General features: G+C 49.8%; 1 protein-coding gene across 2 annotated transcripts; it reads left to right on the top strand.

Annotated features, from left to right (window-relative positions):
- Positions 1–3,395: 3,395 nt before the first annotated feature.
- LOC311514819 (C-type lectin mannose-binding isoform-like) lies at positions 3,396–12,353 on the top strand. Of its 2 annotated transcripts, none has more exons than XM_084617516.1 (5): positions 3,396–3,539; positions 6,720–6,837; positions 7,134–7,271; positions 8,712–8,826; positions 12,008–12,353. In XM_084617516.1, exons 2-5 carry the CDS (start codon positions 6,817–6,819, stop codon positions 12,076–12,078), a joined length of 345 nt encoding a protein of 114 aa, XP_084473642.1. In that variant the 5' UTR covers positions 3,396–3,539; positions 6,720–6,816; the 3' UTR covers positions 12,079–12,353. The 2 variants fall into 2 exon arrangements, with proteins under 2 accessions (XP_084473642.1, XP_084473643.1); XM_084617517.1 differs by lacking the exon at positions 3,396–3,539 and adding an exon at positions 3,805–3,883.
- Positions 12,354–26,927: the final 14,574 nt, after the last annotated feature.

Genomic DNA, 26,927 nt, shown 5'->3' with positions numbered 1-26,927 from the left:
CATCTGGTGGCGAGTCATGGTGGGTTGTGGAAAAGAACTTCAGGGCCTGATCTCATTTTGCATAGACACTCCCACCCCACCTAGATGGTCACTTTGGCTGCTGTAGGAGCCCTAGTTTCTCTGTTATTGGGGCAGGAATAAACTGTTATTATCCTGATTATGTGAATCAAGGACAGTGGAACTGTACGTGGCCTTTTGTTATGATGGAGGGACTCACCATCACCTAAGCAGCACTCGCTAGGCAAGGGTCATGGATTCCAATTCCCAGTGAATGGAAAATGGCTGGGGATAGGTATTGATACCTGGTGGTATGAGTCCCCTGGTGGGGGCCTTACATTCTAATTGCACTTTCTTCACTGTGGAATATCAGAGCTAATTTTGATTCCGTTAGGAGTCTAGTTACAGGCTGCTGAGCTGAATTCACTTTGGGCCAATGGTGCACCAGCATTGAAGCTCCTCTACTACAAGCTGAAATCCCAAAAGAGCTGAACTGACTAAGAGCTGAAATCCCTGAGTGTTGTGTTAAGTAGCGGGGGAGCCTGAAGAAATAGTGCGGAGCAGTTTGGGGACAGCTGGCAGAGCAGAGCGGCTGGTGGAGTGGAGCAGTTTGTGGGATGCCTGGAGCAGCTCATGGGGGCGGCTGGCAGAGCTGAGTGATTTGTGGGACAGCTGGTGGAGCGATCATCTTTGGACCATGTAAGGTGCCCCTTAACCTCCCTCCATCTCCACCCAGGTGGGGAGGTAAAACTCTGCAGATAAACTTTCAAACTCTGGGGCTGCACTGAACAGGGGCAGAGACTTTTTGGTTGTTGGACTTTTGGGACTTTGGGTGATTTGGGGTTGCTGGACTCAAGAACCAAAGGGAAAGGACATGGCCCAATTTGCTTGGGGTGGGTTTTTTGCTCATGGGTTGTGTTCTGAATCCTGTTGGGGGTGTTTCCCCAACATAATGCCACATTGTTTCTCTCTGTTATTAAAAGGCTTTTGCTACACTCAGACTCTGTGCTTGCGAGAGGGGAAGTATTGCCTCTTGGAGGCGCCCAGCGGGGGTGGTAACAGATTTGTTATATGATGGTTTCAGGGAACCTATTAAGGTGTTTATAGGATCTCAAGAGGAGTTGGACTGATTAACTGGCCCGGGAGGCAGAGAAGGTCGTAAGCAGAATAAGTGGCTGCTCCTGGAAGGCAGTCAGCGAGGTTTCTTAGAGCCACCAAGCAGGCTACAGGGGTCCTAATCATGCCGGTATGGGACGTGGAGTGGGACGATCCAACAAAGGACGGGGTGGGTCCGGTGGAGGATCAGTGTGAGCACCAATATGGGCTTTGCTCCAGGAGAAAGGCGCAGATCTGGTTTGTTTAGATGGACAGCCTTTAGAGGTTTTGTTAAATGCTGTGAGTGATTTGGCAGGGACCAAGTCACAGCCTGTGCCACAACCTGGGGCTAAGGCTGTTGAGATTGTGGGAACAGGTGCGGAGATCTGGTAGGCCCTTACGGCTTGTTATCCCAGGAATTGGCTCAGATGGACGTGGCAGCTTCCCATCAGGGTAGCTCCACCTCTCAGTAGCGTTGCCTCACCCTTAGCAACCCCAGCCCCCAAGACTGGACATTAGTGGCTAAATTGCAGCCCCACCTAGACCTTAGGTGGAAGCGGGGCAGGTGGGGGCGGGAGGAAACATACAATGGATGCTAGTATTAATTGATACAGGAGCGGAGGTAAATCTGATGAAATCGGGGCAGGGGGATGTGCAGAAAGGACAGACTATACCTTTATTTGGATTTCAGGGCACAGGAGTGAAAGGGATTTTATTAAAAAAATCTGTCATGGATGATAGGACACAGTAAGTTTTGGACAGATGCAGTGGTCTGGAACAGCATGACCGAAAATGCCATCTTAGGTGCAGATGTGGTACAGCAGGAGAAACGGATGATTGATCTGGCAGGAGGTTGGCTGTAGAAAAGGGAGACCAGGATTGTGAGTGAGCAGGTGATTTCAGGAGGATTAAGGAAAGGAGCTTGCAAAGCCATAGCAGCTGTGGCGTTACCAGATAACGAATGGACACAGGAGGTCCCTGTGGTGTGGGCCGAGAAGAAATCCGAATTGGGGCATACAAGCAGCAGTGGAAATAGTAGGAGACTTTGTAAAACCAGTTCCTCAATATCCCTGTCCTGCAGAAGCTGTTCCGCATGTAGAAGAATTGCTACAGGATTTAAAAGAACGAGAAGTGGTGGCGGAGTGCCAAAGTCCATACAATTCTCCGCTCTGGCCTGTGCGGAAAGTGGACGGAAGGTGGCGCCTCACAATTGATTATAGAAAAATCAAGGCAGCTATAGTCCCGATGGCACCAGTCGTAGTAATCTCCCAGCTATACCGGCTGGCACAGCGGCAGCTGCTAAGTGTTTCTCTGTATTGGATATTGCTGACTGTTTCTTTGCCGTTCCGTTAACCCCTGAGAGTCAGTCTCGATTTGCTTGTACGTTCCAGAACAAACAGCTGACATTTCGACGTGTCCCCATGGGATACCACGATGCTCCAGCTACAGCACATGCAACGTGACAAGGGTGTGGGCTCAACTCCCTGATTCGGATAAGCCGTGGGTTACTTCTTATGTGGATGACATACTGATAACAGCCGCTTCCCAGGAGGAGTGTAAACATCGAACTAAGCTGGTCCTGAGAATAGTGGAGAAAACAGGCTTTACATTATCCTAGGACAAGGCACAGCTGGTACAACGAGAAGTTGAATACTTAGGTACTATCAGTAACCAAAGAGTGGAAATCATAAGTACCGTCCCAAAGGCAGTGGAGGTGCGTTCAGTTAGAGTGTTATTAGGAGCTATGGGATTTGTTCAGGATTTTATACCAAATTTTGCTGAAATTTGCAGAGCCCTGTGGTCCCTAATAAATAGAAACCGACAATGGGCCTGGGGCCCAGACCATGATGAGGCGTTCAGAAAGTTAAAGGAAGCAGTTATGACTGCGCCGGCATGAGCAGATCCAGATCCAACTCCGTCTCTTTAGTGACCGGCATTGCACCGCTTGGCAGCTGCAGGTGCAGCACTGCAGCAGGAAAGCAGCGCCCTGTTGCTTATGGAAGCCGCAAATTAACACCCCATGAGTCCAGATTTTCCCCATGTGAACTGGAATGCTTGGCTATTATATGGGGCCTTGCAGAAATAGAAATAGGACAGGACAAGCACCTAGTATTGTAACCACAGCTGTGACCAATGAAGAGGCGGGGGGAGTAGCTCCCTTTGATGGACAGCCAGCCAGCCCGTTAGCGATAAAATCCCTCTTGGTCTGTTCTCTGCTTGCTTTACCTGTAAAGGGTTAACAAGCCCACAGGTAAAAGAAAAAGAGTGAGCACCTGACCAAAAGAGCCAATGGGAAGGTAGAACTTTTTAAAATGGGGAAAGAAACTTTCCCTTTGTCTGTTGCTTTTGGGGCTGCAGAGACCGGCAGCAGGAATGCTGTGTAAAGTTTGAACCAGATATGAAAACCATCAGATCATATCTAGAACTCCTTTTAACAACCCAAATATGTAAGTAAATTAGGGATGTTTAGGAAGACACAATTAGGTTTATTTCTTTTATTTTGGCTTGTGGATCTCCTCTCTGCTAACCCCTGATGCTTTTGTTTGCTTGTGTCATAAATATAAAGGGAAGGGTAAACCCCTTTGAAATCCCTCCTGGCCAGAGGAAAAATCCTCTCACCTGTAAAGGGTTAAGAAGCTAAAGGTAACCTCGCTGGCACCTGACCAAAATGACCAATGAGGAGACCAGATACTTTCAAAAGATGGGAGGAGGGAGAAAAACAAAGGGTCTGGGTCTCTTTGTATGCTGCTTTTGCCAGGGACAGAACAGGAATGGAGTCTTAGAACTTTTAGTAAGTAATCTAGCTAGGTATGTGTTAGATTATGATTTCTTTAAATGGCTGAAAAAAGAACTGTGTTGAATAGAATGACTATCCCTGTCTGTGTGTCTTTTTTGTAACTTAAGGTTTTGCCTAGAGGGATTCTCTATGTTTTGAATCTAATTACCCTGTAAGGTATCTACCATCCTGATTTTACAGAGGTGATTCCTTTACTTCTATTAAAGGTCTTCTTGTAAGCAAACTGAATGCTTTTTCATTGTCCTAAGATCCAAGGGTTTGTGGTCACCTATGCAAATTGGTGAGGATTTTTACCAAACCTTCCCCAGGAAGTGGGGTGCAAGGGTTGGGAGGATTTTGGGGGGAAAGATGTGTCCAAACTACATTTCCCAGTAAACCCAGTTAAAGTTTGGTGGTGGCAGTGGAAATCCAGGGGCAAAGGATAAAATTAATTTGTACCTTGGGGAAGTTTTAACCTAAGCTGGTGAAAGTAAGCTTAGGAGGTTTTCATGCAGGTCCCCACATCTGTACCCTAGAGTTCAGAGTGGGGAAGGAACCTTGACAGCTTGTAACCTTTAAGCTGAACCCCCAAGAAAGCTACCTTGGGTGCTTAATTTTTGTAATTGTTTCTTTTAAGATCTCGCAAAAAGCTAAGTTCCAGATGTAATTTTTTTCCTTTTTGTTTTTAAAAAATTTACCTTTTTTAAGAACAGGATTGGATTTTTTGGTGTCCTAAGGGGTTTGTGCATGTTGCTTGATTAGCTGATAGAAAACAAAGGAAATTAGCTGTGGCTTTCTCAGCTCTTCCCCGGAGGGGGGATGAAAGGGCTTGAGGGTCCATTGTGTTTATTCTGTTGCTGTAATTCCTACAGCAACTCCAAGAGTAGGAGCAAGAACTCTGTTGCTGTAATTCCTACTCTTCCTTAGAATCATAAAATCTTTCATTGCATGGTCACTTTCACCAAATTATCTTCAAACTTCAGATTCACAGCCAAATCCTCCCTGCTGGTCAGAATTAAGTCTAATGCGGCTTTTCCCCTTTTTATTTCTCCACTCTTGGAAATAATAAGTTATTCCCAATACATTCTAAGAATGTTTTGAAATGTTATGTTTTGCCATATTACTTTTCCAGTAGATATCTGGGAAGTTGAAGTCCCCCCATTACTACCAGGTCTTGTCTTTTGGATATTTCCGTTATTTGTTCTAGAAATACCCCATCCTCCTCCTGATGTGGTGGGCTAGAGGAGATCCCTACCATGACATCACCTCTCTTTTTTCCCCTTTTTTCTTTACCCAGAGACTTTCAGTTGGTCTGCTTCTCACCTTCTGGACCTCAGAACAAGTTAATATTCTTGATATCTAATACAACACCCCTTCCTTTTTTCTCTGCCTGTCCTTCCTGAATTAGCTATGCCTCTCTCTACCAATATTCCAGTCAGGAGATTTATCCCACCAACTCACTTTGATACCAATTAAGTCATAGTGTAGCTTATATACTAATACTTCCAGTTCTTCCATTTATTCCCCATACTCCTTCCATTTGTGTATAGACGTCTGAGATGTACAGCAGATTCCCGCACTGTTCTCCCTCTTGTTGCTCCTAAGACCCCATTGTAATTTTCCTTCTCCCCTCCCCCACCAACATTTAGCCTCTGTTAAGGTCACATGTGGGATTTTGTCACCCATCCCTTTTGAACCTAGTTTAAAGCCCTCCTCACTAGGTTGGCAAATCACCACAGGGCTGTGGTGTCCCTTCAGCCTCTACTATACTCCAGTGTCCCCAACCTCCCCTCTGCTCCCAGTCCCACCAGTGTCCCCATGACACCCAGTGCTTCCCACCCTTACCCCACCATCCCCTGTGTACTCTGACTCAACCCCCTTAATACCCCTCCCTGTCAGGTTCCCCAGTGCTCGTGCACAGATCATCTTCCATGAGGCAAGCCCAGTCCCTGTCCCCTTGGGAAGGAGACAGTGGTAATTTTTACTAGGACAGCCTCACTGCATGGCTTCAGCCCCATTGAAAGTAACAGGATTTTTGGAGATCCGGGGAAGCTGGAATGATTCAGACTAGGGACCGAATGGCTAGGCAGCAGTTCTGCGGAAAAGGACCTAGGGGTGACAGTGGACGAGAAGCTGGATATGAGTCAGCAGTGTGCCCTTGTTGCCAAGAAGGCCAATGGCATTTTGGGATGTATAAGTAGGGGCATAGCGAGCAGATCGAGGGACGTGATCGTTCCCCTCTATTCGACATTGGTGAGGCCTCATCTGGAGTACTGTGTCCAGTTTTGGGCCCCACGCTTCAAGAAGGATGTGGATAAATTGGAGAGAGTCCAGCGAAGGGCAACAAAAATGATTAGGGGACTGGAACACATGAGTTATGAGGAGAGGCTGAGGGAGCTGGGATTGTTTAGCCTGCAGAAGAGAAGAATGAGGGGGGATTTGATAGCTGCTTTCAACTACCTGAAAGGGGGTTCCAAAGAGGATGGCTCTAGACTGTTCTCAATGGTAGCAGATGACAGAACGAGGAGTAATGGTCTCAAGTTGCAGTGGGGGAGGTTTAGATTGGATATTAGGAAAAACTTTTTCACTAAGAGGGTGGTGAAACACTGGAATGCGTTACCTAGGGAGGTGGTAGAATCTCCTTCCTTAGAGGTTTTTAAGGTCAGGCTTGACCAAGCCCTGGCTGGGATGATTTAACTGGGAATTGGTCCTGCTTTGAGCAGGGGGTTGAACTAGATGACCTTCTGGGGTCCCTTCCAACCCTGATATTCTATGATTCTATGACAGCTGGCAGCTCTGCTCCCATTCTTTTCTCTGAAACAGCCTCTCACCACACTATTCTCTCCCCCAGTCCCATCTCCTCTCTCGGATCAGGAATAGGGGCCACGTCCTGTCTCCCTAACTGGCTGCTCTACGAAGGCCACTGCTATGGGTATTTCCTTGAAAAGATGACCTGGTCAGATGCTGAGGTACGAGGCTCTTTTCAGGGATCCACGGGGTGGGTTAGTGGGCAGGGGCTGAAGGGGTTTGGTGACATCACCATTTACCCCAGTGTGTACCCCTGCAGAGGATGGGTGGGGAGGCTGCAGAAGTGACGTGGCTGGTGCCAGGCCCTGGGGCTCGGGAAGAGGCACTGAGAGGGGGCTCCCTCCCCTCACAGCCGTCCCTGCTCCTGCTGCAGCCTGGTGGGGCAGGACCCCACACCAGTGCCAAACTGCGTCCTCCTGCAGGGGGGTAACAGGCCTCGCTGATGTCCCTGCCACAGATGCAGTGTCAGTACCTCCACAAAGGGGCCCATCTCGCCTCCATTCTCACTGAGGCAGAAGGGGACAGGGTGGCCAGCTACATCAGCAACTCGCACTCCAAGGATAGCGTCTGGATCGGACTGCACGACCACCGGCAGGTGAGTGCCCAGAGCCTGCTTTGCCTCTGACAGCTGCTCCTCCTATTGGAGGCTTCCCAGGTTGTCAGAGACAATGACCTATGAGCCCTTCATAGGGGCTGCCAGGGTCTCCCATCTGCACCTCACCCTTAACTCCTGTCCTCCTGTACTCTTTCCATCTCCATCCTACCATAAGCTCCGACTCCCCTTTGGATTTTCCCTTCTAAATACAGCCAGGGCCTGGTCTCCCCCATCATCAAACTGACCTATGACCCACACCTGCCTCTCCAACTACTGTCCCATCGCCCTTCCCCGCTGCCAGCTCACGCAATGTGCCGTGCCCTCCCCCTGCACCCCGCATCCTGTCTCCACTCCACTCTGACCAAGTTTTCTAGCCACTTTTTCCAGCTCAAGACTTGAGCCTCTGCTCCCCCTTGACCTCTGCGCTGTCCCCGACACTGCTGGTCGCTCCCTCAGCTTGGGGATCCCGTCCTCGCCTGGTTCTTTGTAGGAGAGCCCCCAGCTCCTTAGGGTAGGGGCACGAAGGGGGAGGAGTCACAGGCTGGGAAGGAGGCCCGAGAGTGGGATGGAGCCGTTATGAACATAGGACTGGAAAGAACCTCCAGGGTCACTGAGTCCAGCCCGTGCTATGGCCGGCAACCCCGTCACGCCACCCCCTTCGTAAACTTATCAAGCTCCATCTGAAACGTTGTCTCCATCTGTTTCCTTTCCCTCCCCTCTGCTAGGGAGGCGCTGGGGTCAGGAAGCTCCCCAAATAGCACGCACAGACTCAGGCCCTGGATCCCCCGACCTGGGACTAGACTGGACCCAGAGTGAGAGAAGTGAGAGGCTCTGTATCCCATTCTTTAGTCTCCTCAGCCATCCAGCTCCCCCTGGCCTCGCAATGGATTGGAACTAGTTCTCTGACCCCCAAAGCCAGCTAGTCCCCCCACGAGCTGAGGCCAGGCCAGAGCCAGCACACGTAGAGGTGAAAGGCCCCGTGTCCCATGCCCTGATTCTACTGCACTAGCCAGTCCTCTTAACTTGGGGTCAGACTGGTGCTGGTGCTGAGTCCCATTCCCTGATCCATCCAGCATCTCCATCACAAATGCCGTTTTATTTTGCTTAAGCAGGATGAGATCACCCACCTTAAACCAACAGTGCCCCCTGGCGGGCCTTGCCGACACTCCAGAGTGACTCTGCTCCATCACGAGATAATTAGTTAATTCAGGCTTGTAAGGTAGAAAATGAGGTTTATGTGCTAAGTGTTAATATCAGCGTCTCCAGGGCCCCTCCCCCTGAGCTGGCCTCTCCCCACTGACTGCCCCACGGCCCTTCCCCGACTCTCTCCCACTGCCTGAATAGGGCACTTCTGTATTGGGTTTAGGTGTTTCTATGGTGCCTTGTCACCAAAGTCTCTTCTCCGTGGGACCCCACAACCTTTCTCCCCTGTCTCTGCAGACCAGAAGCTGGAGGTGGACAGATCGCTCCCCGTATTGCTACAATGCTTGGGAAGCCAAGGAACCAAACAATGATAATGGTGGCGAGTACTGTGTCGAGCTGCTGAGCAAAAGCGGTAAGCAGTCGGTTCAAACACACATGCACCAACAAAGAAGCCAAGACACACACCCTGGCCACACACTCCAGCTCTCTCTGTGGAGATGGCCTCCTGTCCTGTCACCCTGCCTCTCTCCCTCAACTCACACTGCCACTCCCGCTCCCCTCATCTCACCTGGTAACTCCTCCTGCAAGCATCCCAGTTTGAGGCTCAGCTCCAGTCAGAGGAAGGCCATCCAGTACATTTGGCCCCAGACGATCAGTTGAAGCGAAAGACCAGAGCAGAGCTATTGCCCACTAGTTGATACGTAGGCAGGACATGGGTTCTTCGGTTGGTGCTACTGTGGCTTTTGCCACCCTGATTCTGGAGTCAGCCAGGGGGCTATTTTGGCCCCAGGACAATTTAGAGCAGCCCCAGAGCTGCTCTGATAGTGGCAGTAGGAACCTGTACAGCCAGAGCACAGAGGCTTGGGGAGGCCAGGACTGGGCAGGGCAGCTCCCTCTGCTGGGTTCCCCTACACAAGAGAACCCCCAGCTGGCCATTAAGCCAGCTTCCTGCTGTCCGTGTTGCTGGAGTGGTGTAGGGGGGGAAGAACGGGGCTGAAGGCCTCGTCCCCGTGGCTGACAATAGGACGGAGAGCTGGCTGAACAGGGAGAGCTGGCTGAACAGCTCACTCGCCAATTCATGAGCAACTCTGTCAAGGCTAATTCCCCACTCTGGCACTTTGAGTGCAGAAGGTGGGCGTCTGCAAGGACTCTAAAATTAATACTTGCCACTCCAGGCTTGTATTATTTCCAAGGTTACAACTTTTCTCTGCCCTTGGATTGGTAGATGCTACTACCACCCAAGTGCAGACCCCCTTTGAGAACCCAGGAAGGCACACTTGGGAATTCCTTCCTGTGGGGTACCCTCAAGCCCTTTCACACACCCCCTCCAGGGGATAGCTGAGAAAGAAAAAGAAGGAAATCAGCTGTTGCCACAAGCTAATTAAACAACATGTGCACAAACCTCTTAAGACACAGAAATCCTATTCTGTTCTTTAAAAGGTAAATTTTATTGAGAAAGAAAGAAAGAAAGAATCTGGAAACTCAGGCTATTGCTAGATTTGGAAAGAGTAACTACAAGGATTAAGCACCAAGAATAGCTTTCTTGAGGTCCCGCTTGAAGGTTACAAGCAAAACAAAAAGCACCGGGGTTAGCACAGAGGAGTCCACAAGCCATAAAGAAATCAAAGGGATAAACCTAATTGCATCTTCCTAGACAATTCCTGATCTACATACATATCTGGGGTTCAAATGAGCAGTTTCTAGGTATGATACTGAGGATTTTTCATACCTGGCCCCAAGCTTCTTATAGCATCGCTCTGCCCTGTCCGCCTCTCTCCAGGAGAGGAATAACAAACAGACAAAAGGGGAGTTTTTTCTCAATTTTAAAAAGTTCTAGCCTTCCCATTGGCTCTTTTGGCCAGCTGCCCACTCCCTTCCTTTTACCTATCCATCGCAGTGAGACTTTTTAACCCTTTACAGGTAAAGCAAGTAGAGAACAACTACTAAGAGAGATTTTATAGTTAACTGGCTGGCTGGGTGTCCATAAAAGGGAGCTACCCCCACCCTTTCATTTATCACAGACTCATTCTTCAGGGCCCATGTTCGACACACAGACTCACCCACCCATCCGATGCTCTCAGGTCTGAGTGTTCAGCAGCGTTGGTACGAATGCTCCTTCCCCCACAAACTCACACTGGGCAGGATTTTTTCCCCCATTGTCTCCTACTTTAAAGTGTCACTCATCCAATCATGGAGCAGAAATGATGCCATGTGACCTGCATGACCAATCACACACAGAGCTAAAAGTTGATGTGAAAACTTCTTCAAAACAGTTGTGGGAGCCGTTTCTGAATAACGCTCCTGGGGCTGTGTGGCTCTGCGAACAGGAATGAGGGTGAAATTCACAGCAATTCATCAACCTGAATCCTTAGTGCTGTCCTGTGGGGAGAGATGATACCTCTGGGCCACATACAAACCCAGATGTGTAGGAGATGGAGGTTGGGACGGCTCGTTCAGCACAGAGCGAGCTGGCTTCCCTCTTCCTGAGCTTGTCTCTCAGCTGGCAGCTGGCCAGGGCTCTGTGTTCTCCTTTCTGTCTTTTTGTTGGGAGCCGGGGGGTAATGGGAGGTAACAGCAGTTGCAGGTGGAGGAGCAGTGTGGCCTAGTGGACATGTACGGACTGTGACTCAGGAGACCTGGCTTCTATTCCCAGCCCTGCCACTGCTCTGCTGGGTGACCTTGGTCAACTCACTTCCCCACTCTGGGCCTTAGTTTCCCCTTCCACCTCTTGTCTATTTAGACTGTGCGCTCTCGAGGGCAGGGATTATCTGCCTGGACACAGCACCTAGCACCAAGAGGCCCTGTCGTGCTCTCATCAGACACATTCCAACACAATAGAAGAGGGTCTTCCACTGTTACGCTGACACGCGTCCCTCAGGGAACGAAGGAGCCTGTCCCTGTCTGAGGCACATGGGGCTTCACCTCCAGCCTCTTTGTCAGGGGCGGCACGATGCTCTGGCACCTGGGGAGGCTGATGCAAGCTTCAGAAGCTTCCCCGGTGCCCAGACCATGAACCCCCCACCCAAGGCCTTCTCACACTCGGCCTCCTCCCCAAGGCCCCACCCATGCCCCGTCCACACTCCATCCCAAGCCCCGCCCCAAGCCCCAGTCCCGCTCAGCCCCCTTCCTGCTCGGCCCCGCCCGCCCACCTCTCAGCGTCGCCACTCGCTCCTTTCCTCTCCTCCTCCTTGGGTTGGAGGAGAAGAACGACGCGGCGAGGAAGGGAAGGGATGGAGTGGGGACAGGAAAAGGTGGAGCAAGGGCAGGCCTCAGGGGAGAAGAGGAGGAGCGGCGGCAGAAAGGGGCGGAGCGAGGCTGGGCCCAAAGGGGAAGAGCCGGAGAGGGGCCTCGGGGGGGAGTGCAGGTGGGGCCAAGGCCCAGACTCCTAAAGGCAGCGGGTTGACGGCTGGTTGCGGAGTCTTATCCTCCTCTGGCCTATTATACCTGCCGTCCATGCTCCTCCTCCTCGCAGCCTCCTGCACGGGAGCTGGGGTCTTCTCTCAGCAGGGTGCAATGAGGGGGGGTCACTGTAAGGGCAGGAATGGCCCCACTCGCCCTTCCCCTGCCCTGGTGATTTCTGTTTTGCCTTCTAGGTTTTAAGAAATGGAACGATATTCCCTGTAATAAGCAAACCAACTACATTTGCAAGTATGAACTCTACTGAGGGGAGTCGCTCGCCTGCGCCTGAAGGGGGAGCTCAGCACCTGGGATGCAAAAGAACTGGGCTCCTTGGGCACGATCAGGCAACGTCCCAGACTTTCCAATGCCTTTGCTGCATCAAGGGCCTGTCCTCTCCCTCCCTGAGACACCAGATCTCACTTCCCCAGCTGCCAACTCTCTTCCCCTAAGCGTCTCTGGTCTAGTTACGCTCCTGCCCCTTCCCTCTCTTCCCCTCAGTGGCTGCAGCCCACCACAAGAATAAACTTTCCTGAGCATGCAGTTGTGTGTGTGTGTCAAGGTTCCCTCCCCACTCTGAACTCTGGGGTACAGATGTGGGGACCCACATGAAAGACCCCCTAAGCTTATATTCCACCAGTTTCGGTTAAAAACTTCCCCAAGGCACAAATTCCTTTCCTTGTCCTTGGATGGTATTGCTGCCACCACCAAGTGATTTAAACAAACATTCAAGGAGGGGCCACTTGGAGCCCTATCTCCCCCCCACACCCGCTTTCCTGGGGAGGCTTAAGAATAATATACCAACCAATAGGTTAACAAGGTGAGCACAGACCAGACCCTTGGGTTTTTAGGACACTGAAAACCAATCAAGTTCTTAAAAGAACTTTATTACAAAGACAAAAGTAAAAGAAGCACCTCTGTAAAATCAGGATGGAAGGTCATTTTACAGGATAATGAAAAGATTTAAAACACAGAGGAGTCCCCTCTCGGCTCAACTTCAAAGTTACAAAACAGGAATAAACCTCCCTCTTAGCATAGGGAAAATTCACAAGCTAAAACAAAAGATAATCTAATACATTTCCTTGCTTTACTTACAATTTTTGTAATCTTAGATGCTTATTTCAGGGAGGGTTTTAGGAGATGTTTTTTCCTGCCTGGTCCCTCTCTCTGTCCCAGGGGGCACACACAAAGAGAGCACAAACAAAACCTCCTCCCCGTCCCCCCCAGATTTGAAAGTATCTTCTTTCCCCATTGGTCCTTCTGGTCAGGTGGGATTTTATATTACTCCATACATAAAGGTTGTTACCCTTCCCTTTATATTTATGACAGTGTGTCTACTCTGTCCCATTCCTGGCCCCCGCGTAGATGCATCCATCCAGCAGCCTCTGACTGTGTCCTGAGCAGCCCAGATTCCACTAGAGGAAAGGAAGGGGACCCCCAGAGGGAGGCAACATGGGCCTGACCTTTTGGATAAGGAACAGGACTTGATCTCCCTCCAGATATCTGCAATACCCAGAGTTTCCTCTCTCTTTGGGCCCACCCATGTCCTACTGGTTCTGTCTCCACTCAGACACTGATCTCCTCAAAGCAGGGACGTGTCTAGCTGTTCTGTAAACAACAGGCCCCACCAGAGCTGGAAGCGTGACCCTGCACAGCTGCAGCTAAAGGACTCAGAGCCCGTGGCTGAGAGCTGTAGCAGCCTCCTGGGATCAGGCACTGAGTGGGACACACAGCTCACACTTCGCACTGGTACATGGATGCCATGCACATCTTTGGTGCTATAGAAATCAAACACCATTAATAACAACAAAAGACTGAGCCAGGGTTCCTGGGTTCCATTCCTGGCTTGGCCACCATCGGTTTCCTGTGTGAACATGCCTGGGGAAAGCTCCTCCCCATCTCAGTCTGTGCAGGGGGGCTAATGACACCATCTTGCCGCTCAGGGAGGGGGAGAGGGTAACGCCAGGAGTGTCTGTGATGCACTTGGGGATCCTTCTATGGATGGTTCTCCGGGGAACGTTGTTAGTGTGGCCCCAGCTCTGCACCTCGAGGGGAGGGCGGCTGGAGAGTGGTGGCTGCTGGACGAGGGCCCAAGTCTGCAGGCAGCAGCCCAGAAGTAAGGGTAGAAATACTGCACCAGGCCATCCTCCCTTCTGCGCTGCTGCTGGCGGCAGCTCTGCCTTCGGAGCTGGGCTCCCAGCCCGCAGCTGCTGCTCTCTGGCTGCCCAGCTCTGAAGGCAGAGCCAGAAGCAGTGCAGAAGTAAGGGAGGCAATACCCTGACCCCCGTACAATAACCTTGAACCCCTCCCCCACCCACTACCCACTTTTGGGTCAGGACCCCTACAGTTACAACACCATGAAATTTCAGATTTAAATAGCTGAAATCATGACATTTATGATTTTTTAAATCCTATGATCGTGAAATTGACCAAAATGCAAAGTGAACTTGGTAGGGCCCTACTTACAACCCACGAATGTTCGACTCCAACTCTTTCCCTGCAAACATCCACCCTGTTGAGCCATGCGGATCACCAGAATCAGCAAGATCAGGCAGATGGGCCCAAGGACGATGGCACAGAGCCGCCATGCAGATACCTTGAGAGGCACTGACAGGAAGGAAAGGGAGAACATGAAGACATGAAAAAGCCTCTGTCCTGAGATTCTGGGGTTTATTACGGCAGCCCCAGGCTCCCAGAAGCCAAATCGCCCCACAGGACTGGACAGCCCACTCAAAAATAGCTGCCACTGATTGGGGGCTCACTATCTCTGGTGACCAGTGGGAGGGCCGGCAGCAAGCATCTCCCATTGGCAGCAAGGGGGCTGACTCCCTGAGCAGGGAGAGGCTGAGGGTCTTGTGCTCATCCCTGTCTGAATGTGTTGAGACCCCTGGCCCCCTATGGACACTAACCCACTCTGCCCGCGGACACACAGAGATCACAACTTGGCCCTTCCCTGGAAGCACTTCACACCAGCTCCTCCCAGCTGTGAGTTCATCACATCCTGGCCTGCCCACCCCTCCTTCCCCAGGTAATGAATATGAGTGCAGAGCACCCCCCCCCACCCCCGCTACCCCCGGTTTGTCTCATCCCCCGTTACATCTGCTCTGTTTGGACTGCCGGCTCTTTGGGGCTGACACTGTTACAGGGTGTGCGCAGCACCGTGCACCATGGGGCCTGGTGTGATAACGGGGCCTACACCTTTACCCTCATTGTCAGCTCATCTGTGAAAAGTGAGTGTGAGCTCATAAGGTGTCACAATAACCTCTGACAACAACTATCAGTGGAAACAGAAGCACAGAATTTCATGGTTAATTGTCAAGCAGGCAAAAAGTTATCGGCAAAGTTGTCACAGCAAAACCCCAGAACGATAGCCTGTTTCTTAGCTGCATCACATTCTACTTGTGATCCACTAGAACGCTCAGATCCTCGCCAGCAGCATCGCCACCTCGCTCTTCTTCCCCGTTTTACAGTTGTACGTTTTGTTTTTCCTTCCTCAGTGCTCTACTTTGCACTTGTCTTTACTGAATTTCATCTTGCTGACTTCAGACCAATCCTCAGAGATGTTCTGGCCAGAGCGGGCAGGAGAGAGGGACCCAGTGACATCGCCACCTTCACAGGCTTCGGCTGAATCCCTAGCACCACCTGGGATTGAACCAGGATTAGACTTTAACAACAGCACCAACGCCGGATCCAGCCCATTGTACCTAACGTCTTCTCCTCCAAAGGGACAGTTATTACCATCTTTCATCACCCCACAGAGACTGTCACACAGGGGGGAGGGGACCTTTTACACGCTCTCTCCTGCTAAGAGGAAAGGGAAGAAGGGATGTTGTGAAGATAAAAGCCTCGCTGAACACTTCACATTTCAATGCTCCTGGCCCCATTCTGGTTTATTTCCTTTTTCTGTTTCAGTCAATCCATTTCTAACTCTGCTCAGAATTTTATAATGTATTTGTCACGGCGCTGAGCATGGTGAGGTCTCTGAATACCAACCCCCAGACCTTGTTTAACACTGTTCAGTGCTGGGCAGCGACTGGATCATGTTAACACCTTTGGCCTACACATTCCATCCAAATTAATACAACAGGCTCTGGCATGGATGAGGCCTCTAGACACAGCCTTCCACAATGTAACTGTCACCCTTCTGCCAGCTGGAGAAGGCAGCACCCACAGACAGGTTCAATATTTAGGGGTACCTCTTAACACTGCCACAAAGAACCAGCTCAAGTCCCCACCCACTAATCTGGGAAAATTTAACACCACCCCGGGTGCCTTCCTTTCTCCTACTCTGGGGCTTTCTCCTCTTGTCACCAGATGAGGAAGTACAGTAAGGCCTCCAGGGAATCCAGTCCCTTGCAAAGAAGTACCACTGAAGAGTGTCAGTGAGGAAGAAGGCCCGGCAGATGGACCTCAGATATTCCCCTCCCCGAGTTTGTCTTCTACAGCCTCTTGACCTCCATCCCCAGCCACTCACAAAGCCAGAGAACTGCCTGACCCTTAATGCAAGTAACTCCTCACTTAACGTAGTTCTGTTCCTGAAAACTGAGACTTTAAGCGAAACGATGGTAAGCGAATCCAATTTCCCCGTAAAAATTAATGTAAATAGGGGGGGTTAGGTTCCAGGGAAATTTTTTTCACCAGACAAAAACCTATATTATATATATATATACACACACAGTATAACCCACAGCAGCGAGCGCCCCTCTGCCCGCCCCCTGATCGCCATGGGGGGCCGCCGAGCTGTGAGCGCGCTGCTGGGGGCTGCCAGGGGGTGGCACCACGTGTGTCCCTGCTGTGAGGGCCTGGGGTAAGGGCCGTGGTTCTAGCGGTTGCCGTGGAGGCCGGGAACCCCCTCCTGTCGCTGGGTTCTCCTGGCACAATCTACCTTTTGTAGCCCATGTTGGATTCTATCCAATTACCATTTGCCTCTGTGTCCTTCACTTCTCTCTCCTCAACATTTGTTCCAAGACCTTGCACACAGCTGATGTCAAATTAACAGGCCTGTAGTTTCCTTGATCACCTTTTTCCCCCGTCTTCAAAATAGGTCTTATGTTAGCAGTGCTCCAGTCACAGGGTACGACCCCTGAGTATACAGATTTATTAAAAATCCTTGCTATTGGGCTCCCAGTTTTCTATGCTGGTTCCTTTAGTATTCTTGGATGGAGATTATCCAGGCCCCCGATTTAGTCCCATTAAGTCAGTCGTCCCTAATCTGTGGGGCACACCCCCTAGGGCAGGCATGCAGGAATGTTTGGAAGGCCGGGCCAGCCCCCATGGGAGCAGGGAAGCAGTGCCACCCAGCCCCACTCTGCCCCCAGCTCTGCTCCGGCCCTGCCTCTGGCCCCAGCCGCACCTTCGGCCGCCAGCTCCAAGCTCCACCCTGGCTGTGGCCGCAGCTGCAGCTCTGGCCCTGGCTCCTGACCGTGGGCCCACCCTGGCCCCAGCCCAGCCCTGGCTCCAGATCATGACTCTGGCCCCGCTCCTGACCCCGGCTCCCGGGGAGTGGGGGCAAACAAATTTCATTACAGGTAAGGGGTGGCGAGAACTAAAAAGTTTGACTGCATGAAGCAGTTTGACTTCCACCTTGGATGTGGTCATTTGTATTTCTGTAACCTCGTTCCCATTGCCCCTACTCACTGCCTCTACCCCTAAGCTCTTCATTAGCCTTATTCAAAACTGAGGCAAAGTATTTGTTTAGGTGTTGGGCCATGCCTAGATTATCTTTAATCTCTACCCAATCCTCAGTGCTTGGTGGTCCCACTTCTTCTTCCCTTGTTTTCTTTTTACTTCTACAGCTATAGAACGTTTCACTAGTGGTTTTAATTTCCTTTGCAAGGTCACCATCCAACTCTGCTTGGCTCTTGGCAGTTCTCACTTTATCCCTACACTTTCTGACCTCCAAGAGGTAGTTTTCCTTGCTGATCCCTCCCTTCTTCCATTCCTTGTATGCTTTCTGCTTTCTCTTTATCCCCTCCTTGAGATGCTTGGTCTGCAACCCTTCCCTATGAATTTTTCCCCCGTGCTTGGGATGCAGGCTTCAGATAGTTTCTCCAACTTTGACTTAAAGTAACTTCAAGCCTCCTCCACATTTAGATCCTTGAGTTCTTCAGTCCAGTTCAATTCCCTTGCCAATTCCCTTCATTTTTTAAAGTTTACCCTTTTGAAATGAAGGACCTTAGTTGCAGACCTGTTTTGGTTTATCCTTCCATTTAGTTTAAATTGAATTAGCTCATGATCACTCAAACCAAAGTTGTCCCCGACAACCAGCTCTTCTATGGGTTCCTCACTACTCACCAATACTAAATTGGAAATGGCATCACTGATTTATAAGGTCTAAACACCAAACACCCTCTTACAACGCTAATATCTGTCTTAACAACACTAACACACAGGCAAGCCAGACTGGTTTCCAGCTATGCATTTCTCAGTGATCAGTGAGGCCTGGGGCCCAGGCATGAGCTGGCACCTGCTCGGCCAGCATCTCACACACACTGAGAGAATAACATGATGGGGAAAGGAATCCAGGAGAGCTGGTTGTATTTTAAAGAATCCTTATTGAGGTTGCAGGAACAAACCATTCCGATGTGTATAAAGAATAGTAATATGGCAGGCGACCAGCTTGGCTTAACAGTGAAATCCTTGCTGATCTTAAACACAAGAAGTGCAAGATTGGACAAATGACCAGGAATGAGTTTAAAAATATTGCTCGGGCATGCAGGAGTGAAATCAGGAAGGCCAAATCACACCTGGAGTTGCAGGTAGCAAGGGATGATAAGAGTAACAAGAAGGGTTTCTTCAGGTATGTTAGCAACAAGAAGAAAGTCAAGGAAAGTGTGGGCTCCTTACTGAATGGGGGAGGCAACCTAGTGACAGAGGACGTGGAAAAAGCTAATGTACTCAATGCTTTTTTTGCCTCTGTCTTCACGAACAAGGTCAGCTCCCAGACTACTGCACTGGGCAGCACAGCATGGGGAGGAGGTGACCAGCCCTCTGTGGAAAAAGAAGTGGTTCGGGACTATTTAGAAAAGCTGGATGAGCACAAGACCATGGGCCTGGATGCGCTGCATCCAAGAGTGCTAAAGGAGTTGGCGGATGTGATTGCAGAGCCATTGGTCACTATCTCTGAAAACTCATGGAGATTTGGGGAGGTCCCACATGACTGGAAAAAGGCTAATGTAGTGCCCTTCTTTAAAAAAGGGAAAAAGGAGGATCCTGGGAACTACAGGCCAGTCAGCCTCACCTCAGTCCCTGGAAAACTCATGGAGCAGGTCCTCAAGGAATCAATTCAGAAGCACTTAGAGGAGAGGAAAGTGATCAGGAACAGTCAGCATGGATTCACCAAGGGCAAGTCATGCCTGACTAATCTAATTGCCTTCTATGATGAGATAACTGGCTCTGTGGATGAGGAGAAAGCAGTGAACGTGTTCTTCCTTGACTTTAGCAAAGCTTTTGACACAGTCTCCCACAGTATTCTTGCCAGCAAGTTAAAGAAGTATGGGCTAGATGACTGGACTATAAGGCGAATAGAAAGTTGGCTAGATCGTCGGGCTCAACGGGTAGTGATCAATGGCTCCATGTCTAGTTGGCAGCAGGTATCAAGCGGAGTGCCCCAAGAGTTGGTCCTGGGGCTGGTTTTGTTCAATATCTTCATAAATGATCTGGAGGATGGTGTGGATTGCACCCTCAGCAAGTTTGGAGATGACACTAAACTGTGAGGAGAGGCAGATATGCTGGAGGGTAGGGATAGGATACAGAGGGACCTAGACAAATTGGAGGATTGGGCCAAAAGAAATCTGATGAGGTTCAACAAGGACAAGTGCAGAGTCCTGCACTTAGGACGGAAGAATCCCAAGCACCGCTACAGACTAGGGACCGAATGGCTCGGCAGAAGTTCTGCAGAAAAGGACCTAGGGGTCACAGTAGACGAGAAGCTGGATATGAGTCAACAGTGTGCCCTTGTTGCCAAGAAGGCCAATGGCATTTTGGGCTGTATAAGTAGGGGCATTGCCAGCATGTCCCTCGATCTGCTGGCAATGCCCCACACTGCAAGACGGATGTGCAAAAATTGGAAAGCGTCCAGCGGAAGGCAATAAAAATGATTAGGGGACTGGAACACATGGACTTACGAGGAGAGCTGAGGGAACTGGGCTTGTTTAGTCTGCAGAAGAGAAGTGTGAGGGGGTATTTGATAGCTGCTTTCAACTACCTGAAAGGGGGTTCCAAAGAAGATGAATCTAGCATGTTCTCAGTGGTAGCAGATGACAGAACAAGGAGTAATGGTCTCAAGTTGCAGTGGGGGAGGTTTAGGTTGGATATTAGGAAAAACTTTTTCACTAAGAGGGTGGTGAAACACTGGAATGCGTTACCTAGGGAGGTGGTGGAATCTTCTTCCTTAGAGGTTTTTAAGGTCAGGCTTGACGACAAAGCCCTGGCTGGGATGATTTAGTTGGGGATTGGTCCTGCTTTGAGCAGGGGATTGTACTCGATGACTTCCTGAGGTCCCTTCCAACCCTGATATTTTGTGATTGTAATATTTTCTCTCCTATCTGATGATTTACATAGTCACAGAGTCTTACAATGCAAATGCTAACATGGGACACAGATGGTGAATATAAGATGAATGCTGGTAGCAACTCACGAGCGTTCCATAAAGTCTAAACCCTCAACACATTCTTATAAATCTAATACCTGTTTTAACAACCCTAACACCCAGGTGAGCCGGCCTGGTTACAGCTCTGTATTGTCAGTGGAGACGTGGGGATCTTGGCATGAGCTGGCCCCTGGTCTGCCTGCGTCACAGTCTGCCTGAGCGACAAGGGGGGGAATAACATTTCCAATAGTTCCCACATAGAATCATAGAATCATAGAATATCAGGGTTGGAAGGGACCCCAGAAGGTCATCTAGTCCAACCCCCTGCTCGAAGCAGGACCAATTCCCAGTTAAATCATCCCAGCCAGGGCTTTGTCAAGCCTGACCTTAAAAACCTCTAAGGAAGGAGATTCTACCACCTCCCTAGGTAACGCATTCCAGTGTTTCACCACCCTCTTAGTGAAAAAGTTTTTCCTAATATCCAATCTAAACCTCCCCCACTGCAACTTGAGACCATTACTCCTCGTTCTGTCATCTGCTACCATTGAGAACAGTCTAGAGCCATCCTCTTTGGAACCCCCTTTCAGGTAGTTGAAAGCAGCTATCAAATCCCCCCTCATTCTTGTCTTCTGCAGGCTAAACAATCCCAGCTCCCTCAGCCTCTCCTCATAACTCATGTGTTCCAGTCCCCTAATCATTTTTGTTGCCCTTCGCTGGACTCTCTCCAATTTATCCACATCCTTCTTGAAGTGTGGGGCTCAAAACTGGACACAGTACTCCAGATGAGGCCTCACCAATGTCGAATAGAGGGGAACGATCACGTCCCTCGATCTGCTCGCTATGCCCCTACCTACATGTTAAGGCCAGACGGGTCTGATCTCCTGTAAAACACAGGCCAGAGAATCTCCCCAGCTGAGTCTGGCAGGAAGCCCATAGCTCATGGCTGAGCTAGAGCATGAAGGTGCTAGAGAAGCGGTGAGGCTGGAGGAAAGGTGGGGTGGTCCGTGATCTGGCAGCAGGAAGAGATGTCAGAGAGACAGCTGGAGAGTTGGGCTTGACTGGGGGAGGAGAGGTAGGTGGGGAGTCACAGGCTGAACCCCAGACACCAAATCATCAGCAAATATTGACGTGCTTTGCATTTCAACTGGAGCAGAGCATTTGCCTGCAGACTCTTATCATTCCTCTGCTTCTCAGGGCTCATTAAGTGCCAACCAGCATTTCTTGGAAACTAAGCTGTTGTTGATTTAAGGGGCACATGATCCAGCCCCAAATCAGCATTCGTCCCTGCTGTGGGGACACTGGTGCTCTGCAGGCAGCCCATGGGGAGAAGCAGTGAGAGGCAATGGGGGTGCAAAGGGAAGGACCTCCCTGCTCACAGACACATTCCCCTGTCCTCACCCTGGCAGCTGCTTCCTCAAGGAGTTCAAGCCTCCCCAAAGTATCGTAACCCCGAGCCTGCCCACAAACAGGAGGGAGAGCTGCATCCCCTCCCCAATGCAGACGTCGTCGTCAGCTGCCTCCAAAGCCCAGATGCCCTCTGTCATAAATATAAAGGGAAGGGTAACCACCTTTCTGTATACAGTGCTGTAAAATCCCTCCTGGTCAGAGGCAACATCCTGTTACTTGTGAAGGGTTAAGAAGCTCAGCTAACCTGGCTGGCACCTGACCCAAAGGACCAATAAGGAGACAAGATACTTTCAAATATTTGTGGGGGGAAGGCTTCTGTTTTGTGCTCTTTGTTTACGGGGTTGTTCTCTCTTGGGACTGAGAGAGGCTAGACAGAAGTCCATCTTCTCCAACCCATCCTAATCCAAGTCTCCAATATTACAACCAGTAGAGGTAAGCCAGGCAAGGCAGATTAGTTTATCTTTTGGTTTATGTGAATTTTCCCTGTGTTAAGAGGGAGGTTTATTCCTGTTTTCTGTAACTTTAAGGTTTTGCCCAGGGGGGGATCCTCTGTGTTTTGAATCTGAATACCCTGTAAAGTATTTTCCATCCTGATTTTACAGAGGTGATTCTTTTACCTCTCTTTTTTTTAATAAAATCCTTCTTTTAAGAACCTGACTGATTTTTCCATTGTTCCTACATCCAGGGGTTTGGGTCTTTGATGATTTTGTAACCAAGTGGTTAGGATATTATTCTCAAGCCTCCCCAGGAAAGGGGGTGTGTAGGGCTTGGGGGGATATTTTGGGGGAAGACGTCTCCAAGTGGGCTCTTTCCCTGTTCTTTGTTTAAAAGGCTTGGTGGTGGCAGCATACTGTTCAAGGACAAGGCAAAGTCTGTACCTTGGGGAAGTTTTTAACCTAAGCTGGTAAGAATAAGCTTAGGGGGTCTTTCATGCAGGTCCCCACATCTGTACCCTAGAGTTCAGAGTAGGGAAGGAACTCTGACACCCTCTCACCCCTTCCGGCTGGGCAATGGCCGCCACTGCCCCTTCCCCAGCAGCCACTAGTCCCCACCCCTTCCCTGACCTCTTCTGCAACGCAGCAACATGCTACCAAGCCACCGCCCTGCACCAGCCGGGAAATCTGGGGCTAGGGCTTAAAACAGAGGGAATCCGAGTCTGAGAGGAATAGGGCCAGGATGCTGGTTCTTCACCTTCCTGCTGAATTCAGTGGAAACCTGCATTTCCAAGAGACCGGTGACTCTGCCACCAAATCTCCAGCCTGTCCCACAGCAGCGCTGCAGAAAGTGAGGCGGGAGGAACCTTGCTGCAGATTTTACTGCCAGCTTGGCCCTGAGGATGGGGTAGAGATGTGCAAATCATCAGTATTTTGGTTCAGTGGTTGAACTGAAAAACCAAAAGGAAAAAAACTGAGACTCTGGCAAAAAGAAAACATTTTGTTTCAGGTCAAAGAAATGTTTCATTTCATTCTTGATGTTTTCAAACCTTTTTAAAAGTTTCTGTAAAATAAAACTCAATGCAATGCCAAAATGGCTTTCTCAAATGGAAAGTCAAAATGTTGCATTTGAGAAAGGCCGAGACAAACCATTTTAACATTTCCAAAATTTGTTCATTATAACCCAACAAAACCATTATCCAGAATCGACCTGAGTTCAGGAATTGTTGCAGTCAACCTGCATCTGCATTTTTCAGCACAAAAATAATTTGTATAAAACATTCTCTATACACGGGGTCCTAGCTAGTGTTACCATGGGGTAGTGTTGATCAGTGTTCATGAGTGGGTCTCCCTCTTAAGAAGGTGAGGTGAATGAGGCTTTTTTCCAGCAACTCGCAGAAGCTACTAGATCGCACGCCCTGGTTCTCATGGGTGACTTTAATTTTCCTGACATCTGCTGGGAGAGCAATACAGTGGTGAATAAACAATCCAGGAAGTTTTTGGAAAATGTAGGGGACAATTTCCTGGTGCAAGTGCTAGAGGAGCCAACTAGGGGGGGCGCTTTTCTTGACCTGCTGCTCACAAAATGGGAAGAATTAGTGGGGGAAGCAAAAGTGGATGGGAATCTGGAAGGCAGTGACCATGAGTTGGTTGAGTTCAGGATCCTGACACACGGAAGAAAGGTAAGCAGCAGGATACGAACCCTGGACTTCAGGAAAGCAGACTTTGACTCCCTCAGGGAACGGATGGGTAGGATCCCCTAGGGGACTAACATGAAGGGGAAAGGAGTCCAGGAGAGCTGGCTGTATTTCAAGGAATCCCTGTTAAGGTTACAGGGACAAACCATCCCGATGAGTCGAAAGAATAGTAAATATGGCAGGCGACCAGCTTGGCTTAACGGTGAAATCCTAGCGGATCTTAAACATAAAAAAGAAGCTTACAAGAAGTGGAAGGTTGGACATATGACCAGGGAAGAGTATAAAAATATTGCTCAGGCATGTAGGAATGAAATCAGGAGGGCCAAATCGCACCTGGAGCTGCAGCTAGAAAGAGATGTCAAGAGTAACAAGAAGGGTTTCTTCAGGTATGTTGGCAACCAGAAGAAAGCCAAGGAAAGTGTGGGCCCCTTACTGAATGAGGGAGGCAACCTAGTGACAGAGGATGTGGAAAAAGCTAATGTACTCAATGCTTTTTTTGCCTCTGTCTTCACTAACGAGGTCAGCTCCCAGACTGCTGCACTGCGCAGCACAGCATGGGGAGGAGGTGACCAGCCCTCTGTGGAGAAAGAGGTGGTTTGGGACTATTTAGAAAAGTTGGACGTGCACAAGTCCATGGTGCCGGACGTGTTGCATCCGAGAGTGCTAAAGGAATTGGCGGCTGTGATTGCAGAGCCATTGGCCATTATCTTTGAAAACTCGTGGCGAACGGGGGAAGTCCCAGATGACCGGAAAAAGGCTAATGTACTGCCAATCTTTAAAGAAGGGAAGAAGGAGGATCCTGGGAACTACAGGCCAGTCAGCCTCACCTCAGTCCCCAGAAAAATCATGGAGCAGGTCCTCAAGGAATCAATCCTGAAGCACTTACATGGGAGGAAATTGATCAGGAACAGTCAGCATGGATTCGCCAAGGGAAGGTCATGCCTGACTAATCTAATCGCCTTCTATGATGAGATTACTGGTTCTGTGGATGAAGGGAAAGCAGTGGATGTGTTGTTTCTTGACTTTAGCAAAGCTTTTGACACGGTCTCCCACTGTATTCTTGTCAGCAAGTTAAGGAAGTATGGGCTGGATGAATGCAGTATAAGGTGGGTAGAAAGTTGGCTAGATTGTCGGGCTCAACGGGTAGTGATCAATGGCTCCATGTCTAGTTGGCAGCCGGTGTCAAGTGGAGTGTCCCAGTGGTCGGTCCTGGGGCCGGTTTTGTTCAATATCTTCATAAATGATCTGGAGGATGGTGTGGATTGCACTCTCAGCAAATTTGCGGATGATACTAAACTAGGAGGAGTGGTAGATACGCTGGAGGGCAGGGATAGGATACAGAGGGACCTAGACAAATTGGAGGATTGGGCCAAAAGAAATCTGATGAGGTTCAATAAGGATAAGTGCAGGGTCCTGCACTTAGGACGGAAGAACCCAATGCACAGCTACAGACTAGGGATCGAATGGCTAGGCAGCAGTTCTGCGGAAAAGGACCTGGGGTGACAGTGGACGAGAAGCTGGATATGAGTCAGCAGCGTGCCCTTGTTGCCAAGAAGACCAATGGCACTTTGGGATGTATAAGTAGGGGCATAACGAGCAGATTGAGGGACGTGATCGTCCCCCTCTATTCGACATTGGTGAGGCCTCATCTGGAGTGCTGTGTTCAGTTTTGGGCCCCACACTACAAGAAGGATGTGGATAAATTGGAGAGAGTCCAGCGAAGGGCAACAAAAATGATTAGTGGTCTGGAACACATGACTTCTGAGGAGAGGCTGAGGGAACTGGGATTGTTTAGTCTGCAGAAGAGAAGAATGAGGGGGGATTTGATAGCTGCTTTCAACTACCTGAGACGTGGTTCCAGAGAGGATGGTTCTAGATTATTCTCAGTGGTAGAAGAGGACAGGACAAGGAGTAATGGTCTCAAGTTGCAGTGGGGGAGGTTTAGGTTGGATATTAGGAAAAAAATTTTCACTAATTGGGTGGTGAAACACTGGAATGCATTACCTAGGGAGGTGGTAGAATCCCCTTCTTTAGAAGTTTTTAAGGTCAGGCTTGACAAAGCCCTGGCTGGGATGATTTAATTGGGGATTGGTCTTGCTCTGAGCAGGGGGTTGGACTAGATGACCTCCTGAGGTCCCTTCCAACCCTGATATTCTATGATTCTATGAAGAGACCATGGTATAACAATACCTGAGAACTGCTGCCCCACACCCCATCCTCTCCTACAGCCCCCTGTTCCCAGGCAGCACCCACGTGGGAATATGGGGCAGAGCTGAAGGCTCAGCCACGCAATCCCCCTCTCAGTGTTGAAAGAGAACTGGAGCAAAGGAGTGAAACTGCAGCTCTCAGCCAGACCTTCTATGTGAGAAGAATACGGACCCCTGAAGAGCCCACTTTCCCCACCCTGCCTGGGACTGCAGGTGCCGGGGGTCCCACAGTGAGGCCCAAATTGTTTAGATATTTTGGCTCTGCCCCACACGTTGGTGCCTTTCACTGAACTTCTGGGTGTTTGACCATCCCTAAGTGGAGGGTTCATGTAGCGTTCATGCACCTGGAAACAGTCAGGGCACACCCTGACTGTTGTGTAGGAGCAATGCACACATTGCTCTGTTCTGTCCAAGGACATGGACCATGAAAACCTGGACCATCTGGGAAGTCAAAATAAGGACATCAGCCGTGGGAAGCTTCCTCGGCCGAAGCTCAAGGCCTGAGAATAAAGATTGTAGTAGATAGAGGCTAGTAAATAGGAATATTAATCAAAGTCATATTATTTCCTTTGTTCATGCCTTTTGCGGTCGGTTGGGGTATGTGATGCACAGGGGGGAGAGAAATAAAAGAGGTGGAAAAGCTGACAGGGGTAATCCCATCAGCAGACCAGCCTGCTTGCTTGCCTAAAGCCGTGTCCTGTCTTGTATTGAACCGCCACACTTAAGGAGGGTTCAACAGCTGCAAAATGGGCCAGTGGGCAGCTACTGGCTTCTGGGGGTTG

Source organism: Lepidochelys olivacea (assembly GCF_965140295.1).
Source record: "Lepidochelys olivacea isolate rLepOli2 genome assembly, chromosome: 1".
Lineage (NCBI taxonomy): Eukaryota > Metazoa > Chordata > Testudines > Cheloniidae > Lepidochelys > Lepidochelys olivacea.
This window is presented reverse-complemented; position numbering and strand designations above follow the sequence as displayed.

What these genes read in the sequence shown, in the direction of transcription:
- LOC311514819 (XM_084617516.1), top strand. Translation starts at nt 6,817, where the DNA reads ATGACCTGGTCAGATGCTGAG. An exon ending in GACTGCACGACCACCGGCAG is followed by an intron (nt 7,272 to 8,711) that starts GTGAGTGCCCAG and finishes CTGTCTCTGCAG; the next exon opens with ACCAGAAGCTGGAGGTGGAC. An exon ending in CGAGCTGCTGAGCAAAAGCG is followed by an intron (nt 8,827 to 12,007) that starts GTAAGCAGTCGG and finishes TTTGCCTTCTAG; the next exon opens with GTTTTAAGAAATGGAACGAT.